The sequence below is a fragment of the Osmerus mordax genome, chromosome 9, assembly GCF_038355195.1.
Source record: "Osmerus mordax isolate fOsmMor3 chromosome 9, fOsmMor3.pri, whole genome shotgun sequence".
NCBI lineage: Eukaryota > Metazoa > Chordata > Actinopteri > Osmeriformes > Osmeridae > Osmerus > Osmerus mordax.
This window is the reverse complement of record NC_090058.1, coordinates 2593676-2620376: the sequence shown is the minus strand read 5'-3', so window position 1 is coordinate 2620376 and position 26701 is coordinate 2593676. Positions and strand designations below refer to the sequence as shown.

Here is a 26701-nt window from a genome sequence, read left to right as displayed (position 1 = left end):
ACAAAGCTACATGTAGGGAAGATGAATACCTACTATTGTTTGACCAGCAACTTTCCAGCACAATGCACACACCGTGCAGAAGATGCGATGAACCCTGACCCATATATAATCAGGCAGGATCGGACAAATGTCCTTCCTCAGCTCCATAGTCTCCTCGGTGTGTTTCCCATTCGTCTCCTTTAGTTTCTTAAACACATAAATCACCCCAGTTCTCCTTTCTCCATTACTTCTGTTCTCTCTCTGTCCATTACTCCCTCCCCCCTCCCCCCCTCCTACTCCTTTCCCCCTCCCCCTCTGTAGAACTGCAGCTCTCATGTCAGGAGGGCGGTTGTCACCTGCTTCTCAGCTGGCTGCTGTGGGCGCCATGGCAACCGTCCCGTCCGCTACTGCAAGCGTTGCCATGTCAACCACCACATCAGCGAGGTGGGGGCTGCGGCGGAGACCCATCTGTACCAGACCTCCCCCCCGCCCATCAACACCCGGGAGTGTGGAGCCGAGGAGCTGGTCTGCACCGTGGAGGCTGTGATCAGGTCTGGAGCTCTCTCTCTCACTCTCTCTCACTCTCTCTCACTCTCTCTCTCTTTCTCTTTCTCTCTTTCTCACTCTCTCTCACTCTCTCTCACACTCTCTCTCTCTCTCTTTCTCTCTTTCTCTCTTTCTCACTCTCTCTCACTCTCTCTCACACTCTCTCTCTCTCTTTCTCACTCTCTCAAACTCTCTCTCTCTCTATCTCACTCTCTCACTCTCACTCTCTCTCAAACTCTCTCTCTCTATCACTCTCTCTCTTTCTCTCTTTCTCACTCTCTCTCAAACTCTCTCTCTCTCTCTCACTCTCACTCTCTCACTGTCTCACTCTGTCTCTGTACTCTCTCTGTACTCTGTCACTCACCTCTCACTCTCTCTCTCCCTCTATCTATCTGTGTCTCTCTCTCTCTCTCACACACACACACACACACACCAGCAGACTTAAGTAGCACCATACATCATTTATAAGTAGACATGAGTCAGTTTATTATCTTTCTCGCTTACTTTCACACACACACACACACACTCTCTCTCTGTTATGACTCCTCTCTCTCGTTCTCCACCCCCTGCTCCTCCCTCCCCCTGCCCCCCCCCCCCCGCCCCCCCCCCCCCCGCCCCCCCCCACGGTCCTCCCCCAGCCTTCTGAAGGAGGCAGAGATCCACGCGGAGCAGAGGGAGTTTGAGCTGACCAGGCGACGTCAGATGGGCCTGTCTGCCTCCCACCACTCCCTGGACAACATCGACTTTGACAACAAAGAGGATGACCAGCACGACCAGAGGCTGCTCAGTCAGTTCGGCATCTGGTTCCTGGTGGGTGGGCTCTGTCCTAGTCCTGGGGGTCAGATGGCTGAGCGGTTAGGGAATTGGGCTATTATAATCAGAAGGTTGCCGGTTCGATTCCCGGTTCGATACCCAGGCCGTGCAAAATGATGTTGTGTCCTTGGGCAAAGCACTTCACCCTACTTGCCGCAGGGGGGATTACCTTGTACTTACTGTAAGTCGCTCTGGATAAGAGCGTCTGCTAAATGACTAAATGTAAAATGTAGTCCTGGGGAAGAGTCCCATTCAACCTTGATGCCATACCGAACTGTCTCCATCTTTCTTTCTTTCTCCTCTCCCTTTCTTCCCACCCCCCCCTGCTCCATCACCCCCCCCACCCCCCCCCCCCCCCACGGCCCTCCCTGCAGGTGAGCCTGTGCACCCCCAGCGAGAACACCCCCACAGAGAGCCTGGCGCGGCTGGTGAGCATGGTGTTCCAGTGGTTCCACTCCACCGCCTACATGCTGGACGACGAGGTGGGCAGCCTGGTGGAGAAGCTCAAGCCCCAGTTCGTCACCAAGTGGCTCAAGACCGTCTGCGACGTGCGCTTCGACGTCATGGTGATGTGCCTGCTGCCCAAGCCGGTGGAGTTCGCCAGGGTGAGTGAGGAGGGGGGGGGGGGGGGAGGGGCTAGAGGAGGGGGGGAGGGGCTAGAGTGGGAGGGAGGTGGGAGGAGTGTGCTTGGGGAAGCGGAGGGCTAACGAGTGGGTCTGAGGGTGCCTGATGACCGGTGTGTGAATGTGAGCTGTCGAAGCCACAATGGAGCACTTCAGGAGGTGTCACATGACAGGAGAGGAGAGGGCTTACCGCCCGCTGGGTGACATGACAGGAGAGGAGAGGGCTTACCGCCCGCTGGGTGACGGTGAGTAATGACAGCCTGCTAACCTCCCTGTCTGCAGGTGGGGGGGTACTGGGACAAGTCATGCAGCACGGTGACCCAGCTGAAGGAGGGGCTGAACCGCATCCTGTGCCTGATCCCCTACAACGTCATCAGCCAGCCGCTCTGGGAGTGCTTTATGCCCGAGTGGCTGGAGGCCATCCGCACCGAGGTGCCCGACAACCAGCTGAAGGAGTTCAGAGAAGTCCTCAGGTACTGAACACGCGGAGCCTCTACCTGAGCACCAGGCTGTGGATGCTGACCGTGTGACCGTCGAAGCTTCATCAAGCTCCTCTCTCCTCTCTCCGCCTCCACCTCTCCCTCCTCCGTGTCTCCCCCTCTCTCCCCCCCTCTTCTCTCTCTTGTCTCTCGTCCTTCTCTCTGTAGTAAGATGTTCGACATCGAGCTGTGTCCATTGCCCTTCTCCATGGAGGAGATGTTTGGTTTCATCAGCTGTAGATTCTCAGGGTACCCGGCGTCTGTGCAAGAGCAGGCTCTGCTCTGGCTGCATGTGAGTACACACACACACACACGCACACACACACGCACACACACACACGCACACACACACACACACGCACACACACACGCACACACACACACACACGCACACACACACACGCACACACACGCACACACACACACGCACACACACACACACGCACACACACACGCACACACACACGCCTCACCTGACGCTCGTCAGTAGTGCCTTCTCCTGCCCACACTGGGATTTGACTTACAAACCCCCTCTCATGAGCACCTCTTTAACCAGCCTCGCCTGTTGAGGAGGCGGCTCTTTGACTGCGTGGGTGGGCAGTATTCAAACCGATTCAACCCTGTTGCGTAAGCAAATGCAGGCTCTGACGTACAGGCATTCACCGTGTACCTCACGTTCTCTCTCTCCCTCACACACACACACACTGACACACACACACTGACACACACACACTGACACACACACACCTCAGAGTCTGTTTCATATCCTGTGGTTTACTTCTAGGTGTGAAATGAACAGGTTGTCGTGGTGTGTGAGTGTCTGGGCAGGGGCCCTGCTGAATATGGATCTGGGTCACCCTGCCCAGGATGAGACTGGGGAGGGAAGGAGAGTTAGAGAGGGGGGTGGGGGGTCGACTTCTCCATTCTGCTCTCCCAGTGTGGTGCCCTATATACTGGAGCGGGTGTCTGTCTCTCTGTTACGGCTGTGATCAATAGAAGACAACAGCCAATAGCAGAATATGGGTCATGAAACAGATACGGAACAGGAGTGAGAGGAATGATTAATATTCAGTGTTCACGTTGTGTGTGTGTGTGTCTCTGTGTGTCTGTCTGTGTGTGTGTGTGTCTGTGTGTGTGTGTGTGTGTGTGTCTGTGTGTGTGTCTCTCTGTGTGTGTGTTTGTGTCTCTGTGTGTGTGTGTCTGTGTGTGTGTGTCCTCTGCAGGTGCTGTCTGAGCTGGACATCGTAGTTCCTCTGCAGCTGTTGATCGGGATGTTCTCTGACGGGGTGAACTCTGTGAAGGAGCTGGCCAATCAAAGGATGACCCGGGCCTCAGAGCTGACGGAGAACCCGGGGGCGCGGAGGGTAAACACCGTCTGTGCCGTCTGTGCCGTCTGTGCCGTCTGTGAAGGCTGTGCCGGCTGTGCCGGCCACAGAGTCGCAGAGAAAGAAAAGAGAGAATTGAGGTGCCTCTAGAATGGTGGTTCTCTGACTGAAGCAGTCGTGTCAGTAGCGATGTGAAACACACGGTTTCTGTTCGCCTCTGTGGTCGAACGATTGCGGGCACTGTGCTGGTTGCCGTGGTAACCGGGGAAGTCTAAATATAGTGCTGCTTAAAGAGGCTTAATTGCCACCTCTTAGGTGTACCGTATAGGTATAAGTTCAGCAACTTGTGAAGATATTTTCGCTTTTCTGCATGTTCATTTTAGTAGAAATATTGAGGTGTGTGTATGTGTGTTTTCATGTGTATTGTGTGTGTCTGTACTGTGTGTGTATTACGTGTGTGTGTGTGTGTATTTTGTGTGTACTGTACACGTGTGTGTTGGACGCAGGTGAGTGTGGTGTCAGACCCAGGCCGTCGCGGCCTCACCCTCAGCCCCTTCCCCAGCCCCTTCAGGAGCCCCCTGTACAGCAGCCCCTTCAAGAACCTGGGCCACGCCACCGGGCACTGCGCCCTGGACCTGGACTGCGATGATGACGACATGAACCTGGGCTGCTTCATCCTCATGTTTGACCTCATCCTCAAACAGGTGAGCGGCCCGCCCTCCGGAGAGATCAGTGGCCTCCTGTTAAATCAAATTGAAATGGTTAGCATAGTATGCTTTTTACAAGCACAGAGGGCTTCACTTCATGCCCATAGAACTGTACTGTTTACTGTTTACATTTATATTCATTTAGCAGACGCTTTTATCCAGAGCGACGTATAAATAGTGTCTATAGAGAGTACAGCGGAAGATCGAGGCTCAGAAGTGCGTAGTTAAGACGTCGGTTGTCAGAGTCGAGGAACAGTCTGTGTCCTCGAGTTACCGTATTACAAAACACAGCACACGTCCAAAGCACTCACACGCACATGAACACACACACACACACACTCACATACACACACACAAGCTTGCTTGCTCACCTCCACCTCACCTCCACCTCCACCTCCACGAGGAGGTGAGCTGCTGTACACACGGCACCACTGTGGGAATGTGACGTTCCATCACCCCCTCCACCACCTCTCCTTCCTTCCTGCTGTTCCACCGTTTGCTGTCTCTCTCTCCCACCCCCCCACCCCTCGCCCGACCCCCTCGGGCCCAGATGGAGCTGCATGACGAGGGCGTGATGCTGGGTTTGGAGAGCAGCCTGGGGAAGGATGTGGTGGGCATCATCAACAACGTGTTCCAGGCCCCCTGGGGCGGCTCACACACCTGTCAGAAGGACGAGAAAGCCCCAGAGTGCAGCCTGTGCCAGTCCAGCATCCTGTGCTACCAGCTGGGCTTTGAGCTCCTGGAGAGACTCACCCCCGGAGAGGAGATACGGCTGGTGGTGAGACACACACACACACACACACACACAGAAACATACACACACAGAAACACACACAGACACACACACACAGAAACATACACACACAGAAACACACACAGACACACACACACAGAAACACACACACACTTACACAGAAACACACACATACACACTCACACACACAAAAACACACACACACTTACACAGAAACATACACACACAGAAACACACACAGAAACACACACACACACAGAAACACACACACACACACACTCACACACAGACACACACAGAAACACACACGCACAAGCACACCAACACAAGCAAAATGAGGGAAACCTAAATTCCATCCTTGAACCTTACCTCGTATTAAAAGACACAACCACATCATGTTTCCTGCAGGAGCCTACAGACAGCCTGGAGGACACTCTGCTGTTGCCCCAGACAGAGTTCTACCTGGGCTCGGAGCACAGGGCGGAGGAAGGAGACAACTCCAACGATACGCACACCGACACCCCCAGCGACCCCTCCCTCGACAACCCACGTACGTCTCCCTCGACAACCCACGACCCCTCCCTCGACAACCCACGTACATCTCCCATAGGGTCAGGGCCGGGTAGCAGAACAGCAGTGTCGAAACCCACATCTCCAAAGACTTCATTGAGCTCACTGATGCAAAGAAAAAACAAAGCATAACATTGCAGTGACAGCATCATGAAAGAACCACCGATTATTTCAGTCCTCTGGGGAATTTCTGTTTTCACATGAAAGCCTTGTTCTTCCCGACAGCTCTGAAGAATAATGCTGATAAGAAGTTCTCTTACCAGGAGCTACCAGTGTCTCTGAAGCTTATTTACACAATTCTGCAGGTACTCCCTTCCCCAGCTTCACCAGAGAGCATTGACACCATACACCGTTCACAAGAATACCAATCTATATGAGTAAAAAGCATAAATTGACAAACCCCTAGGACATCATAGAGTACTGTATGTCATGTTTGTGTCTATTTTACTGTGATATCTATTTTCTGTGATGCAGGACATGTCAAAGTTCGAGGAGCCGGACATTCTGTTCAACATGCTGAACTGTCTGAAGATCCTGTGTCTGCATGGAGAGAGTCTCTACCTGGCTCGGAAGGACTACCCCCAGTTCCTGGCCTACATCCAGGAGAAGATGCTCATCCCCAGGTCAGGAGTGTGTGTGTCTGTGTGTCTGTTACAAGTTTGCATGTCCATTATAAAATGTCAACAAATATTTTGATGCTTATTTTCGAAGCAACCTATAATAGTACAGGAGGCAAATTTGAACCTGTGACCACTTGATCTGCAGCGCAAGTGCTCTAACCACTGAGCTCTACCCTCCTTGATGTGTGTGTGTGTGTGTGTCCAGCTTGTGGTCCATGCTGAAGTCCGAGTTCTGCCAGCTGGCTTCGCTGGCAGTGCCCCAGCTCCTCCACGCCCTGTCCCTCTCCCACGGTGCAGACATCTTCTGGAACCTGGTCGACAGCAACTTCAACAGCAAAGACTGGAAGACACGCTTTGAAGCAGGTGAGGGGGGACAGCAGAGGGGGGGGGGGGGACGCCTCTCTGTGTTTGAGTCTTTTCTGATCACCACAGTGAGTGAATGAGTGTGTGTGTGTGGGTATGTGTGTGTGTGAGTGTGTGGGTATGTGTGTGTGTGTGTGTGAGTGAGTGGGTGTGAGTGTGTGTGTGTGTGTGTGGGGGGGGGGGGGGGTATCCATGAATGAAACATCAGAAGGAGCCTCTCCCTCGCCCCCCTACCAGGCGCTACAACGGCGTTGTCATGGTTACCCTGTGGCTCCGGGTGGTGGAGGAACAGACAGATTAATCAGGTCTCTCTCGCGCTGTGATTGGCAGAGAGGAGCTGGTGACCTTGAGACACTGTCAGAGGACGCTGTCAAGTCTCCTCTTCTAGGGTGGAGGTTGAGAAAGAGAGAGAGACAGATAGAGGGAGCGAGACAGAGAGAGGGAGAGAGACAGACAAAGAGAGGGAGAGACAGACAGAGAGAGGGAGAGAGACAGACAGAGAGAGGGATAGAGAGACAGACAGACAGAGAGAGGGATAGAGACAGACAGAGAGAGGGAGAGAGACAGACAGACAGACAGACAGACAGACAGACAGACAGAGAGAGGGATAGAGACAGACAGAGAGAGGGAGAGAGACAGACAGACAGAGAGAGGGAGAGAGACAGACAGAGAGAGGGAGAGAGACAGACAGAGAGAGGGAGAGAGCCTGCTTCATTCACAGTGTAAAGGTAACGCACACAGAACTGACTTGTACAGACAGGGAGCTACAACATTACAAAGACTGAATACTAGCAGCACGATTAAATAATGTCATAATAGGTTTTGTAGACACATCATCGTGAATTCTAATGATCTAATTACGGCTGGTATTAGCTGCTCTCAAACAGATGGTCATTTACTTGTCTGTGTAAATCAAGCTAAAAAGACAGTCGGGAGCCAAGGCAGCAACATAACCCCCAGACAATCTGGCTGTCACAGCAGACTCGGGTTAATCTCTGCTGCCATACTGCCACCTACTGTCTCTGGCTGTCATTACACCTCAGGTCCTCTTCACCAGACTGAGGATGCTGTATCTAGGAACACTTCAGATCCAGGTGCTTGTAATAAGCTTTGGTTTATGGGTAACAAGGTCGTAGTAAGTAGTAAGTCATGTTAACATGTACACATGTTTATAAGTATCTTGGAAGGGCCTTATTAACCAGGGTGCTGGTTGTGCTGGTCGTGTATTGCATGCCGCACTTCTGATCAAAATGACAGTTCTCTCTACAGTCAGAGCTCACGCAAGAAGGTGGAACGTAAGGGAGATACCCTTTCCAAAACTTGTAAGGGCGTAATAGTTTGTGAAAGATCCATGAGAAACACAAATATCCGACGAGGCAAAATCCTGGACAATTTTGGAATCCCTGCCTGCTGCCGGTCTCGAAAAGAGGACATGTCCGGGTTCAACAGGACGTCTGGTCACCCTAATGTTTATCATCTCCTGTTTACTTTTCCACCCTATTTCTTCCTCTCTGTGACCATATCCTGTCCTGCTCTCCTCTTGTGTCTGTCGTGGCGCCCTCTAGTGGAGAAGGTGGCGGTTCTGTGTCGCTTCCTCGACATCGGCTCCGTCACCAAGAACCACCTGCTGAAGTACTCTCTGGCCCACGCCTTCTGCTGCTTCCTGGCGTCCGTGGAGGACGTGAACCCGGCCGTGGCCACCAGGGCCAGGCTGCTGCTGGACACCATCAAGAGACCAGCGCTGCAGGTCACACACACACACTCATGCACACGTACACACTCACACACGCTCATTACATTTACATTTGGTCATTTAGCAGACGCTCTTATCCAGAGCGACTTACAGTAAGTACAGGGACATTCCCCCCAAGGCAAGTAGGGTGAAGTGCCTTGCCCAAGAACACAACGTTATTTTGCATGGCTGGGAATTGAACCGGTAACCTTCCGATTAATAGCCCGATTCCCTAACCGCTCAGCCATCTGACCCCCCTCATGCATGCACACACACATGCATACACATATTCACACACACACACACACATGCACGCATGTCTCAGAAGGCTTCTCATACACCCATAGAACTGCACATAAACCAACCTAAACCCACATATGTCATGCATTAGTTATTGCAAAACAAACAAGGACTGATCTGTGTGTGCTTGTGTGTGTCTGAATGTCTGGGTGTGCTTACGCCTGTGTGTGTGTGTGTCTCCAGGGACTGTGTCTGTGCCTGGATTTCCAGTTTGACACAGTTGTGCGCGACCGGCCTATCATCCTCAGCAAACTGCTGATGCTGCACTTCCTGAAGCAGGAAGTACCAGCTCTCAGCTGGGAGTTCTTCGTCAACCGGTTTGAAACGCTGTCACTGGAGGCCCAGTTACACCTGGACTGCAACAAGGAGTTCCCTTTCCCCACCAGTACGCCCCTGTCTGGGATTGTCCCTGTCTGCCATTGCCCCTGTCTGGGAAACTCTAAACTAAAATAATTGTTTTTAGAGTGTTAAGTAGTGTGATGTGTAGCCTTTCTTCAAATCCTTTACTAGATTCACTTTTCTACCTGATTGTAATATATTTTTTGTATATTATTATTGATCTTTTTAGCTATCACAGCCGTGCGCACCAATTTAGCGAACCTCAGCGATGCGGCGATGTGGAAGATCCGACGCGCCCGCTTTGCAAGGAACCGTCAGAAGAGCGTGCGCTCGTTACGGGACAGCGTGAAGGGCCCGTTTGAGTCCAAACGGGCTTTCTCTCTCCCCGAGACGCTGAGCAACCGAATACGTGAGTGGTCGCACTGCAGACAGACTGTCTGTCTGTCAGGCTGCCTGTCTGTCTGTCAGGCTGCCTGTCTGTCTTTCAGGTTGCCTGTCTGTGTGTCAGAACCTGTGTTTACTCCCAAGATCCTATTGTCTCGCTCTCTCTTCACTCATGTTTACTCGGGTGTATAATCCCTGTTCCTCATCGAGGTTCTCAGTGCTTCTTAGTCATGCCGGGAGTAAGAAGCTTACGTTCCCATACGTTCCTCCTCATCTCCTCCGCACAGAATCCAGTCTGAGTTTCTGGGGGTCGGGCTCTAGCCTACTTATGGCTGCGTTCGTTGAGTGTGTTTGCTTCGCTCTATTTAACGAATGCCGATTAGCGCTATTGTAACTATTTGTTGTTAGCATCGTTTTAGCACCACTCAGAATCCACGCGTCACGTTTGAGGCCATGTTGTTTTGAACCGTGTGAAGAGTGGAGCGAGTTTGTCTCAGAGCTCAGACGTGTCCTGTGCTTCCTCCCCTGAACATTCTCCTGAATTGTGTTCTTCATCTGTGGTTTTTAGCTTTAAGGCTTACGAGGCAAGAGCACTCGGCCCCGACTCTGGGAGATATGATAGAGAAAATCCTGCCAGGTAAATAACTACCCAAATCTGACTCATCCTATCAGAACAGAGCCGTCTACATTTCCTTCAGCATTGTCACATTGGGAGAAATAATATCTTGTACACTGGTAAAAACCAATGGACAAACTGTAAATGTAAAAAGCAATGTTTGTTCTTGCGTGACATTCGTTGTTATTTCATGCGCAGTTGAAGTCCTGTCAAGATGAATCACAAACACATTATAATGTTGAAATGACCACGTTTACTCTTGCTAATGGCTAGCTTGTCACCAGTTACATGTTGTGTTTTCCCTTCCACTCCATGACCACGTTGCAGTGATGTCCATGGTAGAATGATTCTGTCTCCTACGTGTTCCATGTGGATTGTACCAGATGAGATGACTGGTCCACCCTGTTTGTCATGTCTGTCTCTGTTTGTGCTTGCTGGCCACACCCACCCTCCTCTCCATCACCTCCACCCACCCACCTATCCTCTCCATCACCTCTATTCTCTCCCCTCCTTCCATCCTCCCCTACATCCTCTCCCCTGCTCTCTCTTCCTCTCCTCTCTCCCCTCTCCTCCCCTCCTCTCTCCCCTCCCCTCTCTCCTCCCCTCCTCTCTCCCCTCCCCTCTCCTCTCCTCCCCTCCTCTCTCCCCTCCCCTCTCCTCCCCTACCTCCCTTCCCCTCCTCTCTCCCCTCCTCCCCCCTCCTCTCCCCCCTCCCCTCACCTACAGCCCGCTTTTTCCCGTCCTGTAACCCTGACGCCTCAGCCCCTCTCCCAGGCCACACCCCCTCCCTGGAGGACGACTCCCTCATCCGGGATCTGCTCCCTGAGGACGCGGGCATCGACCACCAGACTGTGCACCAGTTGATCATGGTGCTGATGAAGTTCATGGCCAAGGACCAGAGCAGCGCAGAGGCTGACATCGGCAGCGCCAAGGCCTTCAACACGGTGAAGAGGCACCTGTACGTCCTGCTGGGGTACGACCAGCAGGAGGGCTGCTTCATGATCGCTCCCCAGAAGATGCGTACCTCCACCTGCTTCAACGCCTTCATCGCAGGCATCGCACAGGTGTGGGGCTTCGTTAGGGTTGGGGTTAGGGTACCATAATCCTAACCCTAGACAGATTCTGACTAGCTTTCAATAGCTAATACCTTCATTTGTATTCCATTGTTTTGGACAAAAGTGTTAAATTATTCAAATGTTAAAAATGTTATGAAATCATCACTTTATTATAAAATCGCAACCTTTCGGAAAAAAAATGTGAAAATATATTTTCTACCTTTGAAAAGTTTTTGTCGAAACTGTTTTTTTTGTTAGTTTTTTTTTACCTTTTTAAACCTTTCCAAAAAAAAAATCTAAAAAAAAATCTTAAATATTTTTGCAACCTCAAAAGTTTTTTTTAAGGAGTAAAAGTAGAAATGTGTAAAAATAAATAAATAGTGAAGTAAAGTACTGATAAAGGAAAATCTACTTAAGTACAATAAGTACAATTACTTCCCATCTCTGGTACTAAGTTAAAACGAGAGCCAATCATGACCTACCACAGTTCCTGCCCGGGCCTAGTGATGATGACAGACTGTGTTGATGTCTCCCAGGTGATGGACTACAACATTGGCCTGGGCAAGCAGCTGCTCCCCCTGGTGGTGCAGGTGTTGAAGTACTGCACCTGTCCGCAGCTCCGTCACTACTTCCAGCAGCCCCCCCGCTGCTCTCTCTGGGCCCTCAAGCCCCACATCAGGCAGATGTGGCTCAAAACCCTGCTGGTCATTCTCTACAAGGTACTGGACTTCATTAATTGTAACTTGTCTAACTACATGCTCTTACGGTTCTTCCCTTTGGGACTTATTTGGTTTTCACAATGTATGCTTCATGTTTGGTTACCCACAATGTTCTCGTTGTTATGTTCAGTGACCTATGCACTTTTGTAAAGCTCTCTCTTGGAAGTCGCTTTGGATAAAAGCGTCTGCTAAATGAATAAATGTAAATGTAAACATTGGGGATAGCTCAGCAGCGTTTGACTGCAGATCTGAAAGTCGCAGGTTCAAATCCAACCCCTTTGAAGTCACTTTGAAGGAAAGCTTCTGCTAAATCAACACAATGTTACGATCTGTTGGCCTCACAGTTCCCTGTCTCGCCCCCTCCCCCCTGTGTTGCAGTACCCCTACAAGGACATGGATATGAGTAAGGTGGTCCTCCATCTGATCCACATCACCATCAACACCCTGAACGCCCAGTACCACAGCTGCAGGCCCCACGCCGCGGCCGGACCCCTCTACAGCGACAACTCCAACATCAGCCGCTACAGCGAGAAGGAGAAGGGTGAGCTCCGTCAGGGCCTGTTGATCCATGAAACACCTTCATCTCCCTGAAACACCTCCCTGAAACACCTTCATCTCCCTGAAACACCTTCATCTCCCTGAAACACCTCCCTGAAACACCTTCATCTCCCTGAAACACCTTCATCTCCCTGAAACACCTCCCTGAAACACCTTCATCTCCATGAAACACCTTCATCTCCCTGAAACACCTCCCTGAAACACCTTCATCTCCCTGAAACACCTCCCTGAAACACCTTCATCTCCCTGAAACACCTCCCTGAAACACCTTCATCTCCACGAAACACCTTCATCTCCCTGAAACACCTCCCTGAAACACCTTCATCTCCATGAAACACCTTCATCTCCCTGAAACACCTCCCTGAAACACCTTCATCTCCCTGAAACACCTCCCTGAAACACCTTCATCTCCACGAAACACCTTCATCTCCCTGAAACACCTCCCTGAAACACCTTCATCTCCATGAAACACCTTCATCTCCCTGAAACACCTCCCTGAAACACCTTCATCTCCCTGAAACACCTCCCTGAAACACCTTCATCTCCCTGAAACACCTCCCTGAAACACCTTCATCTCCCTGAAACACCTCCCTGAAACACCTTCATCTCCATGAAACACCTTAATCTCCCTGAAACACCTTCATCTCCCTGAAACACCTCCCTGAAACACCTTCATCTCCCTGAAACACCTCCCTGAAACACCTTCATCTCCATGAAACACCTTCATCTCCATGAAACACCTTCATCTCCCTGAAACACCTCCCTGAAACACCTTCATCTCCATGAAACACCATCATCTCCCTTTCCTGTTCTGTGACTGTTTTGAAACACCTTCATCTCCCTTTCCTCTTCTGTGACTGTTTTGGTTTCTGAAACACCTTCATCTCCCTTTCCTGTTCTGTGACTGTTTTGGTTTCTGAAACACCTTCATCTCCCTTTCCTGTTCTGTGACTGTTTTGTTTACTCTCTTTCAGAGGAAGACAGTGTGTTCGACGAGTCGGATGTCCACGACACCCCGACCGGAGCGGGGAACAAGGAGTCGCAGACCTTCTTCGCCCGCCTGAAGAGGATCGGAGGCAGCAAGTCTGTCAAGTACCAGCCTGTGGAGCTGAACGCACAGAAGAGTAGGAAACAATGCACAGTGCCTGTGTATTAACAAATAGGTTTTGTTCAAAATGTGAGTGTCATTCTCTCTCTCTCTCTCTCTCTCTCTCTCTCTCTCTCTCTCTCTCTCTCTCTCTCTCTCTCTCTCTCTCTCTCTCTCTCTCTCTCTCTCTCTCTCTCTCTCTCTCTCTCTCTTTGTGTGTGTGCTTGTACGTGTGTGCTTGTATGTGTGTGTGTGTTTGTATGTGTGTGTATGTGCTTGTACATGTGTGTGTGTGCGTGTGTGCTTGTACATGTGTGTGTGCGTGTGCTTGTATGTGTGTGTGCTTGTATGTGTGCGTGTGTGCTTGTACATGTGTGTGTGTGTGTGTGTCAGGTGAGATGGAGCTTTCGGAGTACCGTGAGGCCAGCGCCCTGCAGGACAGCCTCCTGCATTGCGTGAGAGAGGAGAGCACCAGGAAGAAACGCCTGCAGGCCATGCACAAGCAGAAGTCCCTGGACATCACCAACACCGACTCCATCCTCTACAACCTGGACGAGCACCGACGCAAGTCCTGCATCGACCGCTGCGACCTGCAGGTGCCGCCCGCGCCCCCGTCCTCCACCACCTCCAACCCCCGGCGGGGCGAGCCCCAGGGAAAGAGCTCCTCTGACGGCTCGTCGTGTCGGGTGGAGGCCGGGGAGGCCTGGGACCAGCGGGGGTCGCGCGGGGGTCAGTCGAACAGCTCCAGGCCGGTCATCCCAGAGGTGCGTCTCAGCTGCATGGAGACGTTGGAGGACAAGCCCGGCCTGGACTCTCCCCTCTCCGGGGGCTCGGTCCAGGGGAAGGACGACCCGGACCTCATCGACCTCTCCTCCGACTGCACCTCCATCCCGGAGAAGCACTCCATCCTCTCCATGTCCGACAGCGACTCTCTGGTGTTCGAGCCCCTGCCGCCGCTGAGGATCGTGGAGAGCGACGAGGAGTTCGACCTGAGCGCCGTGGTGGGCGTCCGCTTGAACGGCACTGCCCGAGCCCATGCCTCTCCGCCCGGCAGCAGGGCGCCGAGGCTGTCCCCCGTGGAGGACAGCTCCAGGGAGCAGAGGACCACAGAGGCCCCCCCTAGAGGGAGCCCCCTGCAGCTGGGAGAGAAGAGGCCCAGCCTGCTGACTCCAAACGCCTCCCTGGACCTGCCCGACCGGCCGGAGCTCTCCAGAGATCAGGGTCTGGAGAGCCCCCTGACCCTGAAGCAGAAGAGGGACCTGCTGAAGAAGTCGCCCGCCATCCCTGACTCGTCTGTGGATGACATGTGCCCTGAGGCCGGGGTGACGCTGGGGTCCAGTCCCTCCGGCAGGACCATCTTCCTGGACATCCCAGAGGACACAGCCGTGCCCCTGACCCCGGAACACCCGGACAACAGCAACGGGGACGAGGAGGAGGAGGAAGACGAGGAAGAGTACGAGCTCGGGGACGAGGACGACAGCGACCTGAAGCCGGACGACGAGGACGACGAGGACGAGGCCGAGTTTAAGATCCAGATCGTGCCGCGGCAACGCAAGCAGAGGAAGATCGCCGTGAGCGCCATCCAGAGGGAGTACCTGGACATCTCCTTCAACACCCTGGACAAGCTGGGGGAGCAGGCTGCCGAGGCCGGTGAGGAGGCCGGGGCTGGGAGGCTGGGAGGCTGAGGCAGGGGCTGGGAGGCTGAGGCAGGGGCTGGGAGGCAGGGGCTGGGAGGCTGGGGCTGGGAGGCAGGGGCTGGGAGGCTGAGGCAGGGGCTGGGAGGCAGGGGCTGGGAGGCAGGGGCTGGGAGGCTGAGGCTGGGAGGCTGAGGCAGGGGCTGGGAGGCGAGTCAAGTGGCTGAGCGGTTAGGGAATCGGGCTAGTAATTTGAAGGTTGCCAGTTCGATTCTTGGCCGTGTCAATTGACGTTGTGTCCTTGGGCAAGGCACTTCACCCTACTTGCCTCAGGGAGAATGTCCCTGTACTTACTGTAAGTCGCTCTGGATAAGAGCGTCTGCTAAATAACTAAATGTAAATGTGATGTAAATGAGGCTGGGAGGCTGAGGCAGGGGCTGGGAGGCAGGGGCTGGGAGGCAGGGGCTGGGAGGCAGAGGCTGGGAGGCAGGGATGCAGGGATTCTGGGAGGCAGGGGCTGGGAGGCAGGTAAGGAGGCTGAGGCAGGGGCTGGGGGAGGCTGAAGGCCTCATATAACTGCCAGACGTAACGCAAAACAACTATTCCCATTTACACAGTGTTAAACAAGCTACTGTTTCTTCCGTGATTATGTCTTGGCAGTGTCAGATCTGCCTGCCCCCCACGCTGTGCAGTTCCCTGTGAGGTGCTGTGGTTGTTATCACGTCCCTCATTCCAACCCCATGGCTAACAAGCATCCAGAACACTTTAACAAAAAGCTGAAAGAAACATCGAACGGAGGGAAAGAGGAAACTGTAACAACGAGAGAAATCTCATATTTTCGTAAAAATGATCAGCGTTGTTGGCCTTCACTTTAACCAGACACCTAAAGATGTTGCTACTTAATGTAGGTGAATAATCTCATGAACGAGGTGATCTCAAAACCACTAGCCAGCACATCTATAAATTGCATCAGCCAGAAGATTTACTGGCACTGTAAATAGCATAACAACAAACTGTGACAACCTTCCTCTCCCTAATTAAATGGTAGAAATGAAAAAAAGCACCCAGGGAGTCAGATGGCTGAGCGGTTAGGGAATCGGTCTAGTAATCAGAAGGTTGCTAGTTCAATTCCCGGCTATGCCAACCAAATGATGTTGTGTCCTTGGGCAAGGCACTTCACCCTACTTGCCTCGGGGAGAATGTCCCTGTACTTACTGTAAGTCGCTCTGGATAAGAGCGTCTGCTAAATGACTAAATGTAAAATGTAAATGTACTTTAAAACAGACAGCTTATACACATTGGGTGTCTGCTGCCATGGTCATTTAGGGCACAGGAAATTCCCGGCCCTTCACTCATCGAGCGTTGCTTTGCAGATCACAAGGTTGTGTCTGCCCTGGACAAGTCTCGTGCGTCGGCCTCTGCCCCCACTCTCCAAGCTGCTAAACCTGAAGCCAGCAACCGTTCCTCAGTGTCAAGTAGGACCCAAATACTTTCACCTGATTCTCAAGACTGATCTAACTGATTGTGGTCATCGGGTCATTAAAAGTTTTTGACCTTTTGTTTGTTCGATTTTTTACACCAGTTTTTTCATGTTTTGACCAAATATATTTATTTGTTTCCTATTCTCTCAGTTTTTTTTTATCAAGTAGTGACTCTACAAGTATAATACTTAAACTTGTACAGTTAAACGATTAAAAACAACAATCAGAAAACACACAGGGAGGCTATGAAAGCAAAAACTCAAACGAATCAAAGAAATACACGTACGTTGAACAGTACGATTATTGATCATGGCTCTAACCCCACATAGCTAGTACCTCATAGCTCTAACCCCACTCAGCCAGTACCTCATGGCTCTAACCCCACTCAGCCAGTACCTCATGGCTCTAACCCCACTCAGCCAGTACCTCATAGCTCTAACCCCACTCAGCCAGTACCTCATAGCTCTAACCCCACTCAGCCAGTACCTCATAGCTCTAACCCCACTCAGCCAGTACCTCATAGCTCTAACCCCACTCAGCCAGTACCTCATAGCTCTAACCCCACTCAGCCAGTACCTCATGGCTCTAACCCCACTCAGCCAGTACCTCATAGCTCTAACCCCACTCAGCCAGTACCTCATAGCTCTAACCCCACTCAGCCAGTACCTCATGGCTCTAACCCCACTCAGCCAGTACCTCATAGCTCTAACCCCACTCAGCCAGTACCTCATAGCTGTAACCCCACTCAGCCAGTACCTCATAGCTGTAACCCCACTCAGCCAGTACCTCATAGCTCTAACCCCACTCAGCCAGTACCTCATAGCTCTAACCCCACTCAGCCAGTACCTCATAGCTCTAACCCCACTCAGCCAGTACCTCATAGCTCTAACCCCACTCAGCCAGTACCTCATAGCTGTAACCCCACTCAGCCAGTACCTCATAGCTCTAACCCCACTCAGCCAGTACCTCATAGCTCTAACCCCACTCAGCCAGTACCTCATAGCTCTAACCCCACTCAGCCAGTACCTCATGGCTCTAACCCCACTCAGCCAGTACCTCATAGCTGTAACCCCACTCAGCCAGTACCTCATAGCTCTAACCCCACTCAGCCAGTACCTCATAGCTCTAACCCCACTCAGCCAGTACCTCATAGCTCTAACCCCACTCAGCCAGTACCTCATAGCTCTAACCCCACTCAGCCAGTACCTCATAGCTGTAACCCCACTCAGCCAGTACCTCATGGCTCTAACCCCACTCAGCCAGTACCTCATAGCTGTAACCCCACTCAGCCAGTACCTCATAGCTGTAACCCCACTCAGCCAGTACCTCATAGCTGTAACCCCACTCAGCCAGTACCTCATAGCTCTAACCCCACTCAGCCAGTACCTCATGGCTCTAACCCCACTCAGCCAGTACCTCATAGCTCTAACCCCACTCAGCCAGTACCTCATAGCTCTAACCCCACTCAGCCAGTACCTCATAGCTCTAACCCCACTCAGCCAGTACCTCATAGCTCTAACCCCACTCAGCCAGTACCTCATAGCTCTAACCCCACTCAGCCAGTACCTCATAGCTCTAACCCCACTCAGCCAGTACCTCATAGCTCTAACCCCACTCAGCCAGTACCTCATGGCTCTAACCCCACTCAGCCAGTACCTCATAGCTGTAACCCCACTCAGCCAGTACCTCATAGCTGTAACCCCACTCAGCCAGTACCTCATGGCTCTAACCCCACTCAGCCAGTACCTCATAGCTCTAACCCCACTCAGCCAGTACCTCATAGCTCTAACCCCACTCAGCCAGTACCTCATAGCTCTAACCCCACTCAGCCAGTACCTCATGGCTCTAACCCCACTCAGCCAGTACCTCATGGCTCTAACCCCACTCAGCCAGTACCTCATAGCTGTAACCCCACTCAGCCAGTACCTCATAGCTGTAACCCCACTCAGCCAGTACCTCATGGCTCTAACCTCATCTCATTTTGATTTCAAACTCAGAACATCAGCTTCTCCCAATAAACTAGCTTGTTGCCTTAGCTACTGGAGCAAGATTTTGAAGAGTAGTTGAAATGACAACCCCCTGAATATATACTCTGTGTTTGTGTGTGTGTGTGTGTGTATCCAGCTCAGTACCGCCAGGTGAAGAGAGGCTCTCTGGGCGCTCTGACCATGAGCCAGCTGATGAAGAGGCAGCTGGAACATCAGTCCAGCGCCCCCCACAACATCAGCACCTGGGAGACAGGTGAGACATCAGGGGGATTTGAATCTGAAGCTTCTTGATCTACAGTCAAGTGCTCTAACCACTAAGCTACACCCTCCCCTACTGGTGTTTGGTGAGTGGCTCCTAAAGGCTGATGTAGTTGTGCTGTGTCCAGGCCCCACCAAGACCAGCCTGCTCTCGGCCCCCAGCACCGTCAGCATGTTCGTGCCCGCCCCAGAGGAGTTCATCGATGAGCAGCCCGCCACCATGACTGACAGGTGCGTCAACCAATCACTACGCACCAACATGCCAGCCAAGCCAGGTTGATAGTGTGTGTGCGTGTCTGTATGGCTGGAACCTGTGTATGTCTGTTCATGAGTATGTGAGAGTGCATGTGTGTGTGTGTATCTCAGTGTGTGAGAGTGTGTGTGTGTATCTGAGTGTGTGTGAGTGTGTGCGTGCGTGTATCTCTGTGAGTGTGTGTGTGTGTGTATTTCTCTGTGTGTATGTGTATCTGAGTGTGTGTGTGTGTGTATCTGTGTGTGTGTGTATACCATGTGTGTGTGTGTATACCAGGTGTGTGTGTATACCAGGTGTGTGTGTATACCAGGTGTGTGTGCTGTGTCCCAGGTGTGTGTGTATACCAGGTGTGTGTGTATATCAGGTGTGTGTGCTGTGTCCCAGGTGTGTGTGTATACCAGGTGTGTGTGTATACCAGGTGTGTGTGCTGTGTCCCAGGTGTGTGTGTATACCAGGTGTGTGTGTATATCAGGTGTGTGTGCTGTGTCCCAGGTGTCGTGACTGCGGGGCGGTGCTGGAGGAGTATGATGAGGAGACCCTGGGTCTGGCTGTGGTGGTTCTGTCCATGTTCGTCCACCTCAGCCCTGAGATGGCAGCTCCCCTGCTGCTGGACATCGTGCAGTCTGTAGGAAGGTACAGCCATGACCACACACCAGACCTCCCCACACACCTGTACATGACAGACCTCCCCACACACCTGTACATGACAGACCTCCCCACACACCTGTACATGACAGACCTGACTACACACCTGTACATGCAGATGTACTGTATTTCACTGTGTGCCTTTCACATGCAAAGTTTCCTGTATCATGTTACTCGTTAATGGTCCTTCTCTACATGCTTCTCCAAACTGCCCCTTGAGGCCGAATAAAGTGGATGAACTTGAAGTGAAGTGAAGAGCCAGTTGCTCACTGTGCTTCTCTGTGTGTGTGTCTGCACTCTCATCAACACGTCTCGTTTCAGGCTGGCTTCCAGTGGCAACTGCTCTGGACAAGCTGAAAGGTATGAAACGCCACATCCGTCCTGACGTATTTTAAACAAAGCTGAATGCAGTCAGCACATATTGACGGCAATGCTTTGGACAGAAGGGTGCAGATAAAGATGGGTACAGCTGTTCTGTGTGTGTGCGTGTGTGTGTGCAGCCTGCTGATCCCAGGGAACGCGGCGGGCGTGGCCAAGCAGTTCCTGCGATGTGTGTTTCACCAGCTGGCTCCTAACGGGATCTTGCCCCAGCTCTTCCAGAGCAACATCAAAGGTCCGCCCCTCTGCCCCATATTCCCCCCCCCTCCCCCTCTCCTTCCCACCCCCCCACCCCCTCCACAGGGACGAGCTGTGACCTTTACCCTCTGTGTCCCCCCTCCCTGTGTTCCAGATGTGAGCTTCCTCAGGACCCTGGCTTCTTCCCTCGTCGACTTTAACGAGTTGAGCTCTGTGGCCGCGCTGAACCAGCTGTTGGAGGTGGGCTTTTCCCTGGCTCATGGGTGGAAGGATGAAAGCCTGCTGGATGTCTGTGGCTAACGCTTCACGTTTCACTTCTGACGCTCAGCCAGCAGGGAGCGCTGTTGTCCAAGTAGTGATCGACTCGACAGAAAATGTCGTGCTGTCAGGGTAGAACAATGCTGGATGAACAGTGTGTGCTTTGTGTGTTCATGCTCAGCCAGACAGTCAGTCATGTTTAATGTTCACTGCCTCTTTGGTTATTAAAACAGTTTTACTTCCAACTGATGTTGTAAGATACAGGCCTTGTGGCAAATGTGATTGATTTCCACAGCACATCCGCACTGCACAATCACCCATCACTGCTTTAAACCACACTGACCCCAGCCCCGGCAAATACAATCTTAAATAACATTCATAACAAATGTAATTGCTCTGCCAAGAGATGTTCATTATATAACCCTGTTATCCCTCCGTCCTGCAGGGTCTAAACAACAAGAAGAGCCTGCCAGCAGGGGGCACTATGCTGCACTGCCTGGAGAACATCGCCACCTTCATGGAGGCTCTGCCCATGGACTCCCCCAGCAACCTGTGGACCACCATCTGCAACCAGTTCCAGACCTTCCTCACCCGGCTGCCCTCTGTGCTGCCTCTGAAGGTGCCCGCTCGCCCACGCCAGGGGTAGGGGCTCAGGCTCCCGTCTCCTGCGCTCGTAACCAGGTAACCGTCTGTCTCCCCCCCCAGTGTCACCTGGACTCAGGTCTGAGGATCCTCATCTGCCTGCTGAAGATCCCGACCACCAGCGCCACGCGGGTGAGCTGAGCCAGCTTCCTGTTGTGTTCATGTTGAGACGCGTGTCTGATGGATGAGCCCGCTGCCTTCCAGGCCTGAAGCTTACCTTCTTGTTTGTCTTTCTCTTCAACTACCTTCTTCCTCCATTCCCTCTTCCTCCTCCTGCTCCTCCTCCACCTCCTCCTCCTGCTCCTCCTGTTCCTCCTCTTCCTGATTCTCTTCCTCCTCCTCCTCCTCCTGCTCCTCCTCCACCTCCTCCTCCTGCTCCTCCTGTTCCTCCTGTTCCTGATTCTCTTCCTCCTCCTCCTCCTCCTGCTCCTCCACCTCCTCCTCCACCTCCTCCTCCTGTTCCTCCTCTTCCTGATTCTCTTCCTCCTCCTCCTCTTCTTCAGAGCTTACTGGAGCCCTTCTCCAAGCTGCTGAGCTTCGTCATCCAGTACGGCATCTTCAGCCTCTCCTACCTGGTGGAGCTTTGCGGCCTCTGTTACAAAACCTTCAACAAGGTAAGCCACAAGGCGTGACTCCATTCAAACAGAAACTGTGTGTTTGGACAGCGACCGTCTAATGAGAGCGAGTCCCTTCACGGCCGGAGGAACAGGAAGTTAGGATCTGTCGCTAGTCAGAGGTTAGAGTCCCTAGCGCGGACACACAAGAGTCCCAGGTTCATATCTCAGGGGTCACACCTCTGTCCAGACTGGAATGTGACAGGAGTGTCACAGGTGATTAAGTAGGCAATCAGCTGGTATTGATAAACATGATTGGTGGGGGGGGGGGGAGTATGGCCTGAAGATATATGATGTGAGGCTGAGAGGGAGTCTGTCAGAGGGGGCTGGAACAAGGCCTGTCTCCAGAGATACAACGCATGGCTCCTCCGCATGGCTCCTCAGCCAACACACACTACTTTATGTCCACCACATTATTGATTTTCCCCCACCTAGTTTAATCCTCTCTATATAATTCAGATATTTTTTTCAATACAAGAGTCAACGTGAAGGATTGCAGCTGAAATGTTGATGTGCCTTCGCTGGCTCTGAGGTGAGCCGAACTCTCGCTCAAACAGTTCAAGAAAAAGTTAAGGAGAAAATATGTGCATTAGAATATCTGGCTGGGAGAAAGGCCATGTTGCATTATTAAACAAGGTAACGCGCCATTAACTTTCAATTATGAGAGCATGCACAGAAAGCTATGCATACATTAACGACAACAAAGTAAACAGCCGACCATCTTGCACAGCACGCTAATAGATGAGGGCATGCTTGAACCACTGTTTCAGCAGAGTAAACAGGCCTGTTGGGAGAGGAGAGAGAGCGAAAGAAAAAGGAGAGAAGGAAAGAGGGGAAAAGAGAACTATGGACGAAAAGAATGACCGTGTATTTTGTAAACAGGCAGCGAGGCGTTTGTTGTGAGGGAATGAACAGGAAGAGAGGAAGAGAGAGAAGGGGAGAGAGAGAGCGAGGGAGAGAAAGAGGGAGAGACAGGGAAAGAAAGAGGGAGATTAGTGCCTCTTCTGGGACTAGTCTTGCTCCTCTGCTTCTCTCTGTCTCTAGTCGTGTAGGGACATGAACATGCATGTTTATATCTGTCTCTAGTCGTGTAGGGACATGAGCAGGCATGTTTATATCTGTCTCCAGGAGAGGGACAAGTTCTACATGTCTCGTATCGTGGTGCTGGAGCTTCTGCAGGCCCTGAAATTCAAGTCCCCTCTCCCGGACACAAACGTGCTGCTGCTGGTTCAGGTGAAAACGCACCGTGCACAGCCTTCCCTCTCCGTGCACAGCCTTCCCTCACCGTGCACAGCCTTCCCTCACCGTGCACAGCCTTCCCTCACCCTCCATCAGCTTCCCTCACCCTCCATCAGCTTCCCTCACCGTGCACAGCCTTACCTCACCTCCATCAGCTTCCCTCACCTCCATCAGCTTCCCTCACCTCCATCAGCTTCCCTCACCTCCATCAGCTTCCCTCACTTCCATCAGCTTCCCTAACCCTCCATCAGCTTCCCTCACCTCCATCAGCTTCCCTCACCCTCCATCAGCATGCACTCTTCTGCCTAGACAGAAATATTATAGTAGTGGAAAACTGTAAGAATAACTCTGGTTTGTGTTACGTTCGTGCCAGTTTGTGTGTGCAGACATTGGTACAAGGCTAGCAGAGTCCACCATCATTCAGAAGCACATGATCTCATCCTTACCAGGGGTAAGACTAGTTATTCTAGACAATCGCATGAAAATATTGTTTAAGATAACTGTTTAGTCCGTTGATAATCGGTTGCTCTGTGTTTGGCAGTGCACGACAGCTGCCATGGAGTGCATGCGACAGTATGTCAGTGAGTTGTTGGACTTCATAGCAGACATGCACACGCTGACCAAGCTGAAGGTGAGTTCCCTTCATCAATACCGTGACGCTCAACCTGGTGGTGAGGAGCAACCTAGCATGGCCGCTGTCTACCTCACAGATGTGCTAAACTATGGGTATCTCTCTCTCTCTCTCTCTCTCTCTCTCTCTCTCTCTCTCTCTCTCTCTCCTCTCCCCCTCTCTCCAGAGCCACATGAAGGCCTGTTGTCAGCCTCTCCATGAGGACACCTTCGGGGGGAACCTGAAGGTGGGCCTGGCGCAGGTGGCTGCCATGGAGATTAGCAAGGGCAATCACCGTGACAACAAGGCCGTGATTCGCTACCTACCCTGGCTCTACCATCCCCCGTCCGCCATGCAGCAGGGGTGAGAGGATCCCGTCGCCGTCAGCGACAGAAACACGTCCGTAGCCGTCATTCGACGACCTTTGACCCCCAGGTTTGCCCTCACCGGCGTTGTCGTGTACCTGTGCCCTGTCCTCCAGGCCCAAGGAGTTCATCGAGTGTGTGTCCCACATCCGCCAACTGTCCTGGCTGCTCCTGGGCTCCCTGACCCACTGTGCCCTCCACCAGAGCTCCACCACCTGCATGCCCATCCCTCTGGACGCAGGCTCGCACATCGCAGACCACCTCATCGTCATCCTCATCGGCTTCCCGGAGCAGTCCAAGGTCTGGAGGGTGGGGCAGGGGGAGGGTGGGGGAGGGCGGGTGAGGGTGGGGGAGGGCGGGCTGAGGGTGGGGGAGGGCGGGGGCTGGAAAGACCAGGTCACACTGCCCAAGCAAACACTCTAAACCCAACAGCCAACAGCAGAATGTTTGCTGGACATTGTTGGGGCAGCGTGAACTGGCCTTTAAACACCATATTTACTGTCTTCTGTTGTGCATCGTGACCGAAAGTCTGGTTTATAACCGTGTGACGAATCTCAAAGCGTTCTCTCACAAGAGCGGACTTACGTCAACTCTCAGAGTACGAGGTCTCCTGGTGTTCAATTAACACTTAGGAACGCCCGCTTCCCGTCTCCTTCCCCAGACGTCCGTGCTGCACATGTGCTCGCTGTTCCACGCCTTCATGTTCGCCCAGCTCTGGACCATCTACTGTGAGCAGGCAGCCGCATCTCCCGCCCTCCAGAACCAGAACCAGTCGGAGTTCACCTCCAACGCCATCCTGACCGGCCTGGAGTTCTGGAGCAGGGTCACCCCCATCATCCTGCAGATCATGGCCCACAACAAAGTGGTGAGGAGCCACTGGAGGGAGGGTCTCCCTCGCGGACACACTAACGACCGTTAGGAACGCGGTAGATGACTGTGATTCGCTGTGTAAACGTGCCTTTTAGCACATTTTTGGGATCTTTGCAACAACAAAAAAATCTTTACAATTCTTTATTTTAATTTTTGTAATCTTTCTGTCCAAGATGGTGGAGATGGTGTGTCTACATGTTATCAGTCTGATGGAGGCTCTACAGGAGTGCAACTCAACCATCTTTGTCAAGGTTGGAGGGAACTGTCTTATTTACATTTACATTTAGTCATTTAGCAGACGCTCTTATCCAGAGCGACTTACAGTACAGGGACATTCCCCCGAGGCAAGTAGGGTGAAGTGCCTTGCCCAAGGACACAACGTCAGTTGGCATGACCGGGAATCGAACTGGCAACCTTCTGATTACTGGCCCGATTCCCTCACCGCTCAGCCACCTGACTCCTTATGGTCTTGTTGTCTGTAACAGCGTCATATGATGGAGACATTCATGTCCCTTCCTCTCTGTCTCCATCTCTCAGCTGATCCCCATGTGGTTGCCGATGATCCAGTCCAACTTAAAGGTACGTTATCTGACTCCAAAAACAGAAATTAACATTAGCAACATAGATGTACATTTCATAGATCTGCTCTCATTTTATCCGAGTCAGAACTGGTTTATTGCCAAGTAGGTTTACACATACAAGGAATTTGCTGCGTAACAATAAACATATTAGTAGAAATAAAATTAGTAGTAGTATTAACCCTCGTGCTGCCTTCGGGTCACATCACCCAAAGGTTCATAACGAACCATCGTTGTGTTTACCCAATTTTACCCAATACAAAAACAAATATTTTTTTTTTTCTTTTAACCATTCCAATGTGGGGGGTCTGAGACAGCCCGACAGTTAAAAGAAAATGCTTCACTTTGTTTTTGTATGAGGTAAATTTGTCGCAATACTACGGTGGGTCACAATGACTGATGGGTCAGAATGACCCGAATATAACACAAGGGTTAAGTATAATTAATTTAAAAAAAAAAATATATATATATATAAAGAAAGATCCTTGCGTCCTCCAGCACCTGTCTGCAGGGCTGCAGCTGCGCCTGCAGGCCATCCAGAACAGAGTGAACCACCAGTGTCTGCAGGGCCAGGCTCCTGGAGCCCTGCCCACCGCCCTGCGCAAGTGGCTGCAGTGCACCCAGTTCAAGATGGCTCAGGTGGAGATCCAGTCTTCAGAGGCAGCCTCCCAGTTCTACCCCATGTGACCTGTTCTCCAATCACGTCGGGGGGAGACGACGCCGATCCCCTGCGCCCGGCCCTCCGCAGGACCAGCATGCACCTGTCCTGTCTGCTTCCTGCCCTTCCAAACTTCAGGTTGTCGCCACTGCGTCGACCGGCCTGTCACAGACTGTGATACGGACGCTAGCTCTCTTCAGCACCCGGTGTACTTGTTATGTAAAAAGCGAGGCTGTTTGCGTGCGCTGCCGGAGGGATGGCTGGTATGAGCTTGGGCAGGCGTGTAGGGGCACAAGGGTCCAAGCAGAGGAGTTCAGGTGTGGGACAGCTGTGTGCTGCAGACAGGAGACATGAGCAGGGGACACCGTCTAAACAATCTCTCTGTGGACGGTTCGGATATGAAAGCCGCACTTTCTTTTTTTTTTTTATCGCTTGGTCGCAAGCCAGATGACTGTATAAACAA

At 52.1% G+C, this 26701-nt stretch overlaps 2 protein-coding genes across 2 annotated transcripts in view; one reads left to right on the top strand and one right to left on the bottom strand.

The window, feature by feature from the left end:
* Positions 1 to 103, bottom strand: part of LOC136949041 (BTB/POZ domain-containing protein 7-like) — a 2723-nt gene extending 2620 nt beyond the window's left edge. Inside the window, 1 exon segment of the mRNA XM_067243242.1 lies at positions 62 to 103. Within this exon segment, the coding sequence (XP_067099343.1) occupies positions 62 to 103 (42 nt within the window).
* Positions 104 to 127: 24 nt separating this feature from the next.
* LOC136949040 (protein unc-79 homolog) lies at positions 128 to 26701 on the top strand. Its single transcript, XM_067243241.1, has 41 exons — positions 128 to 157; positions 301 to 530; positions 1164 to 1335; positions 1713 to 1943; positions 2244 to 2434; positions 2609 to 2732; positions 3664 to 3804; positions 4272 to 4469; positions 5023 to 5250; positions 5635 to 5776; positions 6022 to 6101; positions 6271 to 6419; positions 6622 to 6779; positions 8345 to 8526; positions 8995 to 9196; positions 9380 to 9559; positions 10103 to 10171; positions 10877 to 11214; positions 11742 to 11924; positions 12303 to 12465; positions 13457 to 13606; positions 13963 to 15219; positions 16577 to 16678; positions 18809 to 18925; positions 19059 to 19161; positions 19676 to 19816; positions 20150 to 20188; positions 20329 to 20441; positions 20559 to 20644; positions 21108 to 21281; positions 21368 to 21436; positions 21808 to 21918; positions 23047 to 23151; positions 23531 to 23608; positions 23699 to 23788; positions 23955 to 24130; positions 24249 to 24432; positions 24794 to 24997; positions 25176 to 25253; positions 25540 to 25581; positions 26079 to 26701. Exons 1-41 carry the CDS (start codon positions 128 to 130, stop codon positions 26265 to 26267), a joined length of 6999 nt encoding a protein of 2332 aa, XP_067099342.1. The 3' UTR covers positions 26268 to 26701.

Coding starts and splice junctions, on each gene's coding strand:
- LOC136949040 (XM_067243241.1), top strand. CDS start 128: ATGTCCTTCCTCAGCTCCATAGTCTCCTCG. Junction 5,251..5,634: donor GAGAGGAGATACGGCTGGTG/GTGAGACACACA, acceptor TGTTTCCTGCAG/GAGCCTACAGACAGCCTGGA. Junction 19,162..19,675: donor CCCGCCACCATGACTGACAG/GTGCGTCAACCA, acceptor GCTGTGTCCCAG/GTGTCGTGACTGCGGGGCGG.